The 14,065-nt window shown below is 35.7% G+C and overlaps 1 protein-coding gene and 1 pseudogene across 1 annotated transcript; both read right to left on the bottom strand.

Moving 5' to 3' along the window:
• Positions 1-1,369: 1,369 nt before the first annotated feature.
• Positions 1,370-6,515, bottom strand: LOC127173642 (gastrula zinc finger protein XlCGF8.2DB-like). The gene is made up of 3 exons (XM_051123552.1): positions 6,438-6,515; positions 6,039-6,175; positions 1,370-2,748 (listed from the first exon to the last, which is right to left on the bottom strand). The coding sequence occupies exons 2-3, from the start codon at positions 6,121-6,123 to the stop codon at positions 1,928-1,930; spliced, it is 906 nt and encodes a 301-aa protein (XP_050979509.1). The 5' UTR covers positions 6,124-6,175; positions 6,438-6,515; the 3' UTR covers positions 1,370-1,927.
• Positions 6,516-8,426: 1,911 nt separating this feature from the next.
• Positions 8,427-10,912, bottom strand: LOC127173683 (gastrula zinc finger protein XlCGF8.2DB-like; annotated as a pseudogene).
• Positions 10,913-14,065: the final 3,153 nt, after the last annotated feature.

The following is a 14,065-nucleotide window of genomic DNA, read 5'->3' as shown; positions in this document are numbered from 1 at the left end:
GAAATAACACAGGCTGAGGCCTGTTTCATGAAAGACACGAAGCAGGGATTAAATTCTAACACCTGAATTGAAATAATCTAACAAATCAATCGGGGCTAAAGCAGTTCTATAAATGACCATTTAAATTCACACAGTCTCACTAATTCAATCCAGATTCAGGAGTCAGGATAATTTGATGTGCACACTTATTCTTAAGCAGCCCTTCATGTCGATCATGGATCAAATCGATCCACCATGGCAAACAGTGAATATATTTGTGCTGTTTAATGCATTTGAGATGTTAGGTTTTCCTCAGTGCGTAACTGACGTGTCACAGGTATACTCTTCATCTGCACATGTTAGAAAGTCATGCAAATATATCCATTCAGCTGTCACGCATGCAAACTACACAGAGTGCAACAGAATAGTAGCACAATAATTGTGTAAAATAAATACACATAAAACATACACATAACTTACTCTGTGTGATTCAACGTAATTGTTTCATAACCCAACTTTTGTATATGTATTTTTCTCTTAAAAAAGAAACGGATAGTTTTCTACTGTGGATGCATTAACTACAGTAAAAAAAAAAAAAAAAAAAAAAAAAAAATGTTAATGACTATTATTTTAACCTGTTGACAGCCCTTGTTTCAAAGGTTTAAATGCACAGAGAAAAAGATATCACCTCTGTTTTATTTATATGTTTCACTTATATATCAATAACAATATTCATATATGCATCTTTAGAGAAAACATTCCATGAAGCTTTGTAAAAAAAAATGTGCCTTAATATGTTTGTCTCGTTAGCAAAAAAAAAAAAAAAAAAAAAAAAAAAAAAAAAAAAAACAGATTATGTGCAATTAAGAAGAGTTTGTTTATATTTAATTTAGAATAATTTACAGCAACCGTCTTGGGCCCCCAAAAGCCAAGGGCCCTCTAAAATGCTTTTCATATACCAGATGCGCATTAAGCTTTAATTACCACAACAACCGTCTGCGTTGAAAATGCTTCGTTTGTATCCTGCTTGTAGCAAATGAAAAAATCATGCATTTGAAACTGTAATTAAATATTAAGCAGCAACGCTTATTATATTTTTATTGTTTAAATGCATTTGGCATTTTATCTGATAAATTAACATTTATGAGGGGAGCGCAGCTTCGTTTACAGCCATTACTGGGGCAAAAGCTAAATTTCTGACATTCCAAAAGCGCCTCCTGCTGGCAGAGAATGAATGTGCATTTTCAATAATCCAGCAGTTCTTGTTCAGACCAATGCAAAAATCCACCCACATAACTCATTTTAAATTACTGGTAATATAATTCATACTTCTGACTCATCCCTTTTCTTTAAAAAAAAAAATGGTTTAAAGACTCAATTGTGAGGTTTATCATTTTCGAATTTATTTTGTTTTTGTAAATACATGTATATCATCTGTAAATCACCTGCTATTACAATGGTCTACAACATGAAAGAAAGCCATTATAACATGTACATGGAAAATGTAGAAACACTGGACACAACTATGGGGCACCATTGTGCAGCAGCAAACATCACAACAAAAGGAAGCTCAAGGTTGATTTAGGTAAATGTGTGCAAATGTATAGGGCCCCATTCCTATATTTTGCCTGAGGCCAGAGTTTGCGAGTCATTTTCAGTGTTATCAGGCTCAAGGCTTTTCTTCAGTGTGAGCTTTTATACGATTCTTAAGGTGCTCTTGATATTTGAAATGCTTTCCACATTTAGGGAATGTTTTAGGCTTCTCGTGTGACGTTCTTTTCACTTTTCCGGCATATGAAATGTCCTTCTTTAGTGTGATATTTTTAATGTGCCACTTAAAACTCTGTCCACACTGAGTGCACACGAAAGACTTTTCTCCAGTATAAACTCTTAAGTGATCATTAAGGTGTCCTCTATAAATGAAAAACTTTTCACACTGATCACACGACTATGTTTTTTCTCCAGAGTGAATTCTCAGGTGAACATTAAAGTGTCCTTTATGTCTGAAACTCTTTCCACACTGAGGGCACGTGAACGGCCTCTCTCCAGTGTGAACTCTTAAGTGATCATTAAGAAGTCCTTTATGAATGAAACTCCTTCCACACTGATCACACGTATGCGGCTTCTCTCCAGAGTGGATTCTGAGGTGAACGTTAAATGATCCTTTATGACTGAAACTCTTTCCACAGTGAGGGCACGTGAACGGCTTTTCTCCAGAGTGGATTCTCAGGTGATCGTTAAAGTGTCCTTTATGAACAAAACTCTTTCCGCAATGATGACATGTGAACGGATTCGTTTTAGTGTGGATTTTCATGTGATACTTCAGTTTTTCTTGATGTGTGAAACTTTTTCCACACTCACAGCAAGTTAAATGGCTTTCTTTAGTGTGAATTATCATGTGCCACGACAGGCTTGCTTTCTGTGTGAAACCCTTTCCACACTGAGTGCATGTGAAAGGCTTCTCTCCGGTGTGAATCCTTATGTGTTCTTTAAGATGTCCCACATGAATAAACCTCTTTCCGCACTGAGGACACATGAAGGGCTTTTCTCCAGTGTGACTCCTCATGTGAAGGTTAAGGTGTCCTTTATGACTGAAAGTCTTCCCACACTGATTGCATGTTAAAAGCTTCTTTCCGGCATGATTTTTATCGTGTCCTTTTTGTGAGAGATTTTCAGACTGGGAGTCTTCTCCAGTTTCAAGTGTCTGAAAACTGCGGTTGTCCTCAACTTCATTCAGATCTTGACTTTCCTCTTTCACTTCCGTCAGGCCTACAAATAACATTCGATTGTTAAAAATTATTTAAGAAAAGTGAAACAAGACTTACAAAACAGAGAAGCCCAATTAAAAATAGACAGCAAAAGACGTCATGTAACTTGTGTTTGTTTTCATGTTATTGACATTGTCAACAACGTCACATCTTCTACTGCTGACAGACAACGCTGTGGTCATTTTTGATGCATTTTGGCTTATTATGACTTAAATACTTATTTTATGACTTACTGGATCATAAAAGACCCAGCTCACTGAAAAAAAGCAGTTTATTGAAACGCGTGGTCTGAAAGAACCAGTTCACAAAATAATAACAAAATAATAAAGAGGCATTTTATTATTATTATTACAACTTATTCTTACTATTCTTATTATTTTTACTTCAAGAGGTAATATATTTCTATCATAATAGTTTATCGTTTAACCAGACTTTCATTTTGATGTCAAGAAGACTTTTGAGAGAGTATTTATTTTAAAATATTTTGGTTGCCAAAATTGATTTTAGATATAATAATCAAGAAGTAAGTATGCTTATTATGTCACTCCAATTCATTGTTCAAGTATAATAAATATAGTAAAAGCATTTTTATAGACCAGTTTCGAGTAGACCTCACAGTGACGTCATTTGCAGCTGCGCACGCAAGTGGTTGCAGAAAAACACTGGTAGCCAGTGGAGTTAAACGGGTAAACTCCATGGAATAAGAGAAAAAATACATTTTTGTGCCTTTTGATGTCAAAATCGGAATGCAAATAATTTTTATACAATACTGTACTCAAAGACGCCATTTGAAGCTAAACGCAGACGTTTAAACGGACATAATATGGATGAAAACTGCTATGATTACTCTACTTTTAAAGCATACATTTGATTTAAACAATAGGTCTACATAATATTCACATATGCTTTTCATAGGGGATGTATTGTATTAGCCCTACAGTTACAGCATGACATATTATTTAAACCTATTACTATTAACTTTTTTTTTATTTATTTTTTTTATTTCATCTCACAGTTCTGATTTTTGTTTCTCACAAATGCAAGTTTATATCTCCTAATTCGGACTTTATAACTCGATTTAATAAAACTAGTGAGTAGTGCTGCACGATTAATCGTATCGCAATCGCGATCGCGATGTCAGCCTGTGCGATTATAGGACGGCAAAATGTTGCAATTATATTAAAGTGCGGACTTGAGAACACCTACTTTCTGAGACAGTTTGCTGATTTTCCATACCACTAACAACACAAACAAACAAACAAACAAACAAAAAAAAAGATTAAAACAAGAAATCTGACAGTCTCTCAGTATAGGCAGTGCACGTGTGGCGTGCGCGTGTGCGTGCGTGTTCACTTGTGTGCGCAGCGTGGATGGATGCCGAGGAGATCGACACTGATCTGGTAGCCAAAAAAAAAAAAAAAAAAAAAAATATGGCGATATTTTGGATTTGAGATTACTGCTATTGACCAGAGAGAGGTACTGTGCAGGTACTGTGTTTCACCTGGTATTAACATGCGTTTTCTGATGGGTCGATCTGATCACAAGTGGACAATGCTAAGTACAGGTGTAAAACGTTTTCAGCTTGTCCACTTTTGACCACATCCACTTTTCAAAATCCCGTTTGTGTCCCCCTCACTTTCAAATTCGTTTGTTAAATGAATGTCTCGTATTGTAGAAAGCACGCTCAGCGCCGCTGAGAATTCGCACGATCCTTAAAACGAAACCGAAAGTAAAACGCGCACGCGCCTTCAAAAGCAATTTTAATACGCGCTTTTAGAGAGCGGTTCCACAGTGCGCGCAAATTAGGCTACATAACATATATATGTTGTTATTTGTATGTATCCTATAATAGGTTGTGTAGTTGTCTATAACTGTATCATGCTTGAAAAATTTGCACTTTGCAAATAGAGACCACTTTTTTTATCAGCCTACTTTGATTATGGCTGCACTATTGTTTGCACTTAATACAGCTATTTTTTGTTTAGACTATTTTTATTTATACTGTTTTTATTTATATTTGTAAAAAAGATCTTCAGTTAGGAGGTCAAACGTTCTAGAAGCTCATAATTCATGTACAGTTCTAATGTCTGAAGAGAATCACATAAAATCATACAGGAGAGCCGCCAGTCAGTTGAGTTGGTAATGTATGTAAATGCAGGAATGTGATCAGAAGTGGTCGAAAGTGGACAGAAGAGACGGATTAAAATGCCAGGTGTAAACAACTGTGTCTCCATTGTCCACTTGTGATCCGACCAAAAACATATCCAGTTTCCTTTTCAAAAGAGTTCACACATTCTTACATTCTTACATGTTACATTCTTCATAAATGTCCGTTTGTTTGGGCCAAATCTTTAAAATATCATATTTTTGTGAAAATGTGTTTGTTTTTATTTTATTTAATTTAGCTATACTGTTGAGAAAATAAGTTTACATTAATGCAGATGCTATTTCATTTGGTAAAACCATTTCTAGTGTTACAAATACACATTTCCGCATTATCACTAATCTGTGTGTGCATTTTCAACCCATCAAGTTGACTCACAATATCATTTATTATAATCGCAATCGCTTATCACAATATTGACCTCAATAATCGCAATATGAAAATTTTCCCAAATCGTGCAGCCCTAGTAGTGAGTTTGTTAATTCGGAGGGGAAAAGCAGTAGTGTGGGATATAAACTCTGAGCCGAGGGAAAAAAGAGAATGACGAGTTGTTTTTCTTATAGAGTTGTGGGATATAATATCGGAATTGCGCAAAATAAAGTCAGAATTTTGAAATATAAAATCAAATTGACCTTTTTATTCCATGGCTGCATGGACTGCCACTTGAACCGCCCATAAAAAACGTCATCCCCGTTTCGGATCTGTAAGACTATCCCACTATCTAACGTCAATTTCGTTGAGTAACAGTGTTTATCGCTGGGTGACAAGCTGTTGTAATATGTGAATAACATTTTGAAAATGACATCTAATCAATAAAATCTATACTCTTTTTAAATCTAGGTATTTTGTGCCGTATCCTTGTAATTCTCTAGCTGTAAAGGCCATTTCTGCAAACATCCCGAATGTTTACAAACGGATAATTGGTCTTCAGGCACATTAGTTGTTGTTGTTGTTTTTCCCCCTCTTTCCAAATAAGCTGCACATACATGTACTACCATATTTCCAAGTTACATTTGGTGCATTAAATAATCTTTAAGTAGTTGGCTCTTTTCCTGTCCTAAGACACATTAGGAGAACTAATAACCATAGTAACTAATAACCTAATAACCACTGTTTTGAATACCAACCTGTTTCTTTCTCAATCTCTTCATCTTTCACTCTGCACGGTTCTGGATGAGTTGATACTTCAGGCTCCTCTTTAAGAAACTCCATGGCATGAAGATTTCTCTTCTACTTCTAGAGCTCTGTGTCACATTTAAGATTACTGAAATAGTTAATAGAAAGAAACAGAGAGCATAGTAAATCACTCTATTCCTCACGTGTGGACGCGCTTTAGACAGAAACAAACACTCGCTCATTTTGGCAACATTTACTAGAGACCAACTATCAGCACACAAACCCTTACATTATCACGCTCGACACATTCATGTCACACTAACAACCTACGCAAAATGATCTACGTAATAGTATCATGTAGAATGCATTTGTTTAAAACAACTTCAAACAATACTGAACGTTTTAAACACCTTAAACGCTGAAAGGCTCGAAACAAGAACCTTTCTGCTGTCAGCTGAGGCAGGAGCGCCGGCGTCATGACGTCACAGCTGTTACACGAGGCAAAATAAAAGACCTCAGGCTAATGACATCACTTCTTAAGCCAGTTGATAATTTTTTTTTAATGTCCACAACTGTCTATATATTTTTAAAAAGTAATTTTAGTCCAAATGATGATGATGATGTCAATAAATGTGAATATTCAGGCGACAATATACAAAATATTGCAGCAATAATTTGTTTCATATAAATATCAAGAGCTCAGTTGTCCAATAACTCCCTGCAACATATTTGAAAAGCTATTGAAATTGAAACAAATTAAATTAATAATAATAATAAAATCAATGAGTAGTCCTCTATAGAAAAAGCCATTTAAAGAGAATTTAAAATGTATTAATTATTTATTTGTATTAAGCTCGAATTAATAAAACTTTTTTAAATGTAATGTAGTCTGTCCTTAGTGACATAAATGAGTAAAGTCATGAAAAGTATATCAAATTTAGGTACTACAGGCGTACTATAAACATTTTGCAAATAAAATAATTGCACTTAAAGGATTGTGGCCAAAACTGGTACTGCAATCACTTTCAAAATACTGTAGAACGGCGTATCCCCTCCCCCTCTCTCCCCTGACTGGAGGTTGCCAGCTAAGCTGCAGGATTCCGCAGGAACGTAGGCTGCTACAAGGAGCTTCCAATGGCAAGTGACGAGTCCTACACAATAAGTTTTTTCTTCTGTTACTTATGTTTATGCTTCACGAGAGATGTTTTGCGAAGTAATTATGTGTCGCAAAAATTTACTAAAGGCGCTTAGCCAAATATTTCGTAAAGATGTACTGTAATACCACATTTCAGTCGGAACATAGATTGTTTTCATACCGTGCTAGTGGTGCGGTATAAAGCTTTTTATGAATGCATTTAGCACGGGCGACCGTGGAAAATTAGCAACGTTGGCATCTGTCTTAAAATTCTTCTCCGTTTTCAGCCGTCTCCATCTGTCAAAGGCATCTCCTATACAAATCCTTGTTTTATTTCGGACTTTGTCACGACGTACTTCGGATTCATAACGAGGTCTTTTAGGTTTAGTAACTTTATACATGTTTTATCCTACACGTTCGTAGCTGCAGCTGTAACTGGAGAAGAGCTGGCAACCCGGATGAGAAACTCTACTGACTTCCTGATTGGTAGATAGCTGGAGGGTGGCGCCTCAGACCAAAACACAACATGACAACATCAACATCAGTTGAGGGCTGCAACTTTCACTTTTAAATGACAATATCCTGGCCGGACCACTGTTGTCAGTGATATAAGTATTTGAAATGAACGTGATTTCTTAATGTCTAGTGACATGTCAGGGCCATTTTATGATTAACTGAAATAAATTTCTTACATACGGTTCCTTTAAAACATCTATGATTACAATGAAAAAAACAAAGTTCATTTAACTCCCTGAAATAACACAATCCTAACTCTGACCAGGTGCAGGTGTAAACAAGGCCAAAGACCAAAAGCAACAAGGACAACAATGGATTGATGTCAAACATAAACATACTGTATGTTTGTACATTTTTAGTGAATTGGACTCATAAATAAAGTGAAAAGTAAAAAGTAAATATTTTCTGATGTTAAATGATTAAGTGTTTGCCTTTTTAATAAAGGGATAGTTCATCCAAAAAGTACAATTCTGTCATTATTTACTCACCTTCATGTTGTTACAAACCTGTATGAGTTTCTTGCTCTTGCATATGTCTTTTTTTTTTTTTTTTTTTTCTAAAAATCAGATATTATTCTCCTGTGGACGCATTAACTACAGTACAAAACAAACAAACAAACAAAAAACGGTTTAATTAATCACTATTACTTTAATCTGTTGACAGCCCCTGTTTCAATGTACTGAAAACATAATTTAAATGCAAAGAGAAAAAATCTGACACCACTGTTTACTGTTTATACAACGTCTCACTTATATATCAATAACAATGTGCATCAACAACAAGCTTCACACAAAATATTCCATAAAGCTTCATAAAAAAAGTGTCGTAAAATATGTTTGTCTCATTAGCAAACCAAAGGCGCTGTGGCAAAAAAACAAAACCGTGGATGTAGTGACAGCAGTAGAGAGAGAAAAAAAACAGACAGGTTGTGCATTTATCTGCAGTCTAAAGGGTTTGTACATATTTCGTTTAGGGTCATTTTCGGTGTGTTATTAGGCTCAAGTCTTCTCTTAGTGTGAGTTCTTGTGTGACTCCTAAGGTTTCCTTTTTGTGTGAAACACTTTCCACACTGAGTGCACATGAAAGGCTTTTCTCCAGTGTGAACTCGTAAGTGTTCATTAAGTTGTCCTTTATAAATGAAACTCTTTCCACACTGATCACACACATACGGCTTCTCTCCAGAGTGGATTCTCAGGTGATTGTTAAAATGTCCTTTATGAACAAAACTCTTTCCACGAATTATGACATGTGAACGGATTCTTTTTAGTGTGGATTTTCATGTGACACTTTTCTTGCTGTGTGAAACTTTCTCCACACCGATAGCAAGTTAAATGGCTTTCTTTAGTGTGGATTCTCATGTGCCAAGAGAGCCTTGCTTTCTGTGTGAAACCCTTTCCACAGTAAATGCATGTGAAAGGCTTCTCTCCGGTGTGAATCCTTAAGTGTTCGTTGAATAAAGCTCTTTCCGCACTGAGGACATGCGAAGGGCTTTTCTCCAGTGTGACTCCTCATGTGAATATTAAAGTGTCCTTTATGACTGAAACTCTTTCCACACTGATTGCATTTTAAAAGCTTCTTTCCGGCATGATTTTTAATGTGTCCTTTTTGTGGGAGCTTTTCAGACTGAAAGTTTTCTTTAGATTCAAGTGTCTGAAAATTGTGCTCGTCTTTAACTTCATTCAGATCTTGCCTTTCCACTTTCACTTCCGTCAGACCTGCAATTAACATTCAGCTTTTAAACATGGTTCAAGAAAGGTGAAACAAGAAAGTGGTCCTCAAACTTTTCTGGTCAAATGCTACCTTCAATCAGATCAGATCAGAGCTCAAGAACCAATCACCAAGTCTATTTAAGCACCAGCTTAAAGGTATAGTTCACCCAAAAATGACAATGTTATTCCAAACCTGTACGAGTTTCTTTCTTCTGTTGAGCACAGAAGAATATTTTAAAGTATTTTGAAGAGTATTTTAAAGACTGTTGGTAACCAAACAACTGATGGTAGCCATTGACTTCCACAGTACTGAAACCATGGTTGGTTGCCAGAATTTTCATTTTTGGGTCAACTAGGGTTGGTAGAGCTGGACAACATGACCTAAATCTTATGAGTCGTTTAATTTCACAATAACAGTATATACTATGATTATTTTGCTTGAAATAATGTTATTAGTATAAATACCACTGAAGTTTTTTTGCAATTGCAAATGTAAAAGTTGTCAAGCTTACTGAAAACAAATAACCAGCCAGTAATAAAATGAGAACACAGTAATTAATATATGCAATAGATCAAAGATGCAAATTAAATAAACTGCTTTAAATGTTTCATGAAGGTTTATGACCAGAAATAAAATGAAACACAATATTGTATGTAAATTTATTTTACACAGACTATTTTTATAGCTACCAAAGTCAAGAGCAGTGAGTCATTCTCTCTTTTTCTTTTGTTGTTGATTAATATTAAGGACAGCAGCAGGTTTATATGCCTGTTACTTTAAGGCTTAACGATCTCCCAATTGGTCACATTCATTTAACCGACTGTGTTTATTTGAATACTTTTGACATAAATGGTCAAATACACACAGTTAAGTCGATTGTGCTTGAATGTTTAAAATGACAAGGCTTAAAAACGCAAGCACGGGCTCAACAATAAGGACTGGCTAATAGATCAGCATGAATGTCAAGAAAATACATCATTTGCACTTTTTTTTTTAATTCTTGTAAATTTTATTTCAAGTTTATAAAACTGAACTGAATCGTGAATCAAATCGATTCACTGTATACCAGAAGATTCACACGACTAATTTAGAAATAATAATAATAATAATAATAATAATAATAATGATAGTAATATCCCATTATCCTCTCAGTTTTTATAAATAGAATAAATCTGTGGTGTGTTTGCTAGCAGTCATACCAACATGGCCACACAAGCGCACAACTTTAAAGAAAAAATTAATTTTCACATGAGGTCACACCTTTATAGAAAGACAAAACAAGGTGTTCCTCTACTGTCCACCAGTTATTTTTACCAGGTGTGGCTCTCAAATGCATATATGTAAGTAAATCAAACAATCTACTGTGAACTTCCTAACAAACAGCTACTGAAGAATCATGTATGGCACCAACTTGTTAGTTCCCCTGTAACTTCCTCTTTGACTCTGCATGGCTCTGGATCACTCATGTCTTTAATAAACCCCATCTTCACATCCATGTCACAGATCTCTGCTGCGACATCTGTGGAGTTTTGCTGCTTGTCTAGAAGTTTTTTGAAAGGAAAAATCGTTAGAAAGAAAAAGAAAAGCAAAGTAAATCACTGTTGTACCTCATGTGTTGACGCGATTTACACTATAACACTAATTTATTTGAGCGACATTCATTTTTTTTTATTACCAAAAAAATATCTGTTATAGTTCCATGATGTCGGAATACATTTGTTTAAACAACTCTGAATCTTGCTAAAAGTTGTATAGACGTTAAATCTTGACAAAACAAATCGCAAAACAAACACTTTTCCTCCGCTTAATAACAAACGACAGACTGCGGAGTCCCGACGCCGACGTTATGACATCACGACGTCAACTAGCGCAAAAAAAACAAAACAAAACAAAAAAATCTTTTTTTTAGGACCTTTTAAACATCATCTTAAGGATATTATATATTGGCAATTTCTTATTGATTTATTGGCGAAGTAACTACAATGTCATACAGGTGCTGGTCATATAATTAGAATATCTTCAAAAAGTTGATTTATTTCACTAATTCCATTCAAGAAGTGAAACTTGTATAATGTATACATTCATTCCACACAGACTGATATATTTCAAGTGTTTATTTCTTTTCATTTTGATGATTATAACTGACAACTAATGAAAACCCCAAATTCAGTATCTTAGAATATTGTGAAAAGGTTCAGTATTGAAGACACCTGGTGCCACACTCTAATCAGCTAATTAACTCAAAACACCTGCAAAGGCCTTTAAATGGTCTCTCAGTCTGGTTCTGTAGGCTACACAATCATGGGGAAGACGACCACTGACACCTTGCACAAGGAGGGCAAGACACAAAAGGTCATTGCAAAAGAGGCTGGCTGTTCACAGAGCTCTGTGTCCAAGCACATTAATAGAGAGGCGAAGGGAAGGAAAAGATGTGGTAGAAAAAAGTGTACAAGCAATAGGGATAACCGCACCCTGGAGAGAATTGTGAAACAAAACCCATTCAAAAATGTGGGGGGAGATTCACAAAGAGTGGACTGCAGCTGGAGTCAGTGCTTCAAGAACCACTACGCACAGACGTCTGCAAGACATGGGTTTCAGCTGTCGCATTCCTTGTGTCAAGCCGCTCTTGAACAACAGAGCTTCAGAAGCGTCTCACCTGGGCGAAAGACAAAAGGGACTGGACTGCTGCTGAGTGGTCGAAAGTTATGTTCTCTGATGAAAGTAAATTTTGCATTTCCTTTGGAAATCAGGGTCCCAGAGTCTGGAGGAAGAGAGGAGAGGCACAGAATCCACGTTGCTTGAGGTCCAGTGTAAAGTTTCCACGGTCAGTGATGGTTTGGGGTGTCATGTCATCTGCTGGTGTCTGTCCACTGTGTTTTCTGAGGTCCAAGGTCAACGCAGCTGTATACCAGGACGTTTTAGAGCACTTCATGCTTCCTGCTGCTGACCAACTTTATGGAGATGCAGATTTCATTTTCCAACAGGACTTGGCACCTGCAAAGCTACCAGTACCTGGTTTAAGGACCATGGTATCCCTGTTCTTAAACTCGCCTGACCTTAACCCCATAGAATATCTATGGGGTATTGTGAAGAGGAAGATGCAATATGCCAGACCCAACAATGCAGAAGAGCTGAAGGCCACTATCAGAGCAACCTGGGCTCTCATAACACCTGAGCAGTGCCACAGACTGATCGACTCCATGCCACGCCGCATTGCTGCAGTAATTCAGCCAAAAGGAGCCCCAACTAAGTATTGAGTGCTGTACATGCTCATACTTTTCAGTTGGCCAAGATTTCTAAAAATTCTTTCTTTGTGTTGGTCTTAAGTAATATTCGAATTTTCTGAGATACTGAATTTGGGGTTTTCATTAGTTGTCAGTTATAATCATCAAAATGAAAAGAAATAAACACTTGAAATATATCAGTCTGTGTGGAATGAATGTATACATTATACAAGTTTCACTTCTTGAATGGAATTAGTGAAATAAATCAAATTTTTGAAGATATTCTAATTATATGACCAGCACCTGTATATCCGTCAAAATAAAGTTGTTTTTTTTAAAATATATATATATTTTTATATTTGTGTACTGTGTATATTTATTACGTATATATAAATACACACGCAGACACACTATGTATAAATACACATGTATGTGTGTGTATTTATACATAATAAATATACCCAGTAAACACACATATAGTATGTAAACAAACTTTTTTTTTTTTTGGATGTGATTAATCATTTGACAGCCCTGTGCTGATGCCCAGAATTTGCTGTGCAAAATGTGTAATTAAACATAAGTCACTAGATTGCCATAAAGTTAACTTTGTCTGAAAACATTTAGCTATTTAAATCAATTACTAGCTGCATTAATAACTACCGACTGATTTAGCAATTCTGACATTTTTAGTAAGGATTTGCGTTAATCACAGATGTAACATTGTCTACTTGTAAGTAAGTCTAAGACTTCTAGCACTTTTTATAATAATAGTATTTTAACATTTTATAATATATACAATATATAAGAGCAGCTAGACTATCCAACCAAAATGCTGTGAAACATGCTAATTAATATAAAGGACCTCGAGAAGCAGAATGTCAATGACATAAGTCAAGATTAACTTTATTGTCATTCAGCAATCATACAGGCATACAACGGACAAATATTTTACTAGAGGACTAAAGACATGCAATACAAAAATGTTTACAATGGAGGGAATATATGCTGCCTTCAGACTGTAATAACTACAGCTATGGTAATGTGACTACAAAGAGAACTGTTTCTCTTTTTCACTTTTAACATTTTTAAAGGACAAAACTCAAGTATGAGCATCCTCAATGAGTAGCTTGCTTTTTTAATTTGCAGCAAAGCATGTATAAATGCATTAAAGGGATAGTTCCCCATAAATTAAAATTTGCAGGTCATCCCAGATGACAATGAATTTTTACTTCTGGTAGAATAGTAAAGATTTTTTTTCTGTAGTTGAAAGCATCCTTGGTCTTAATCAACTCACCTTTTTCATAAACAATGACAAACCATGAACACGTTCATTTCTCCCCTTCATTCAAGCGTTCCGTTCATGCATGCACATATCAGCGGCTCATCGGTCTTCATCAAACTGTTTCCTCAGTTCAGTGACTGTTAGTGGAACTGGAACGCTCAATCAGTTCAT

The sequence above is a fragment of the Labeo rohita genome, chromosome 2, assembly GCF_022985175.1.
Source record: "Labeo rohita strain BAU-BD-2019 chromosome 2, IGBB_LRoh.1.0, whole genome shotgun sequence".
Taxonomy (NCBI): domain Eukaryota; kingdom Metazoa; phylum Chordata; class Actinopteri; order Cypriniformes; family Cyprinidae; genus Labeo; species Labeo rohita.
This window is presented reverse-complemented; position numbering and strand designations above follow the sequence as displayed.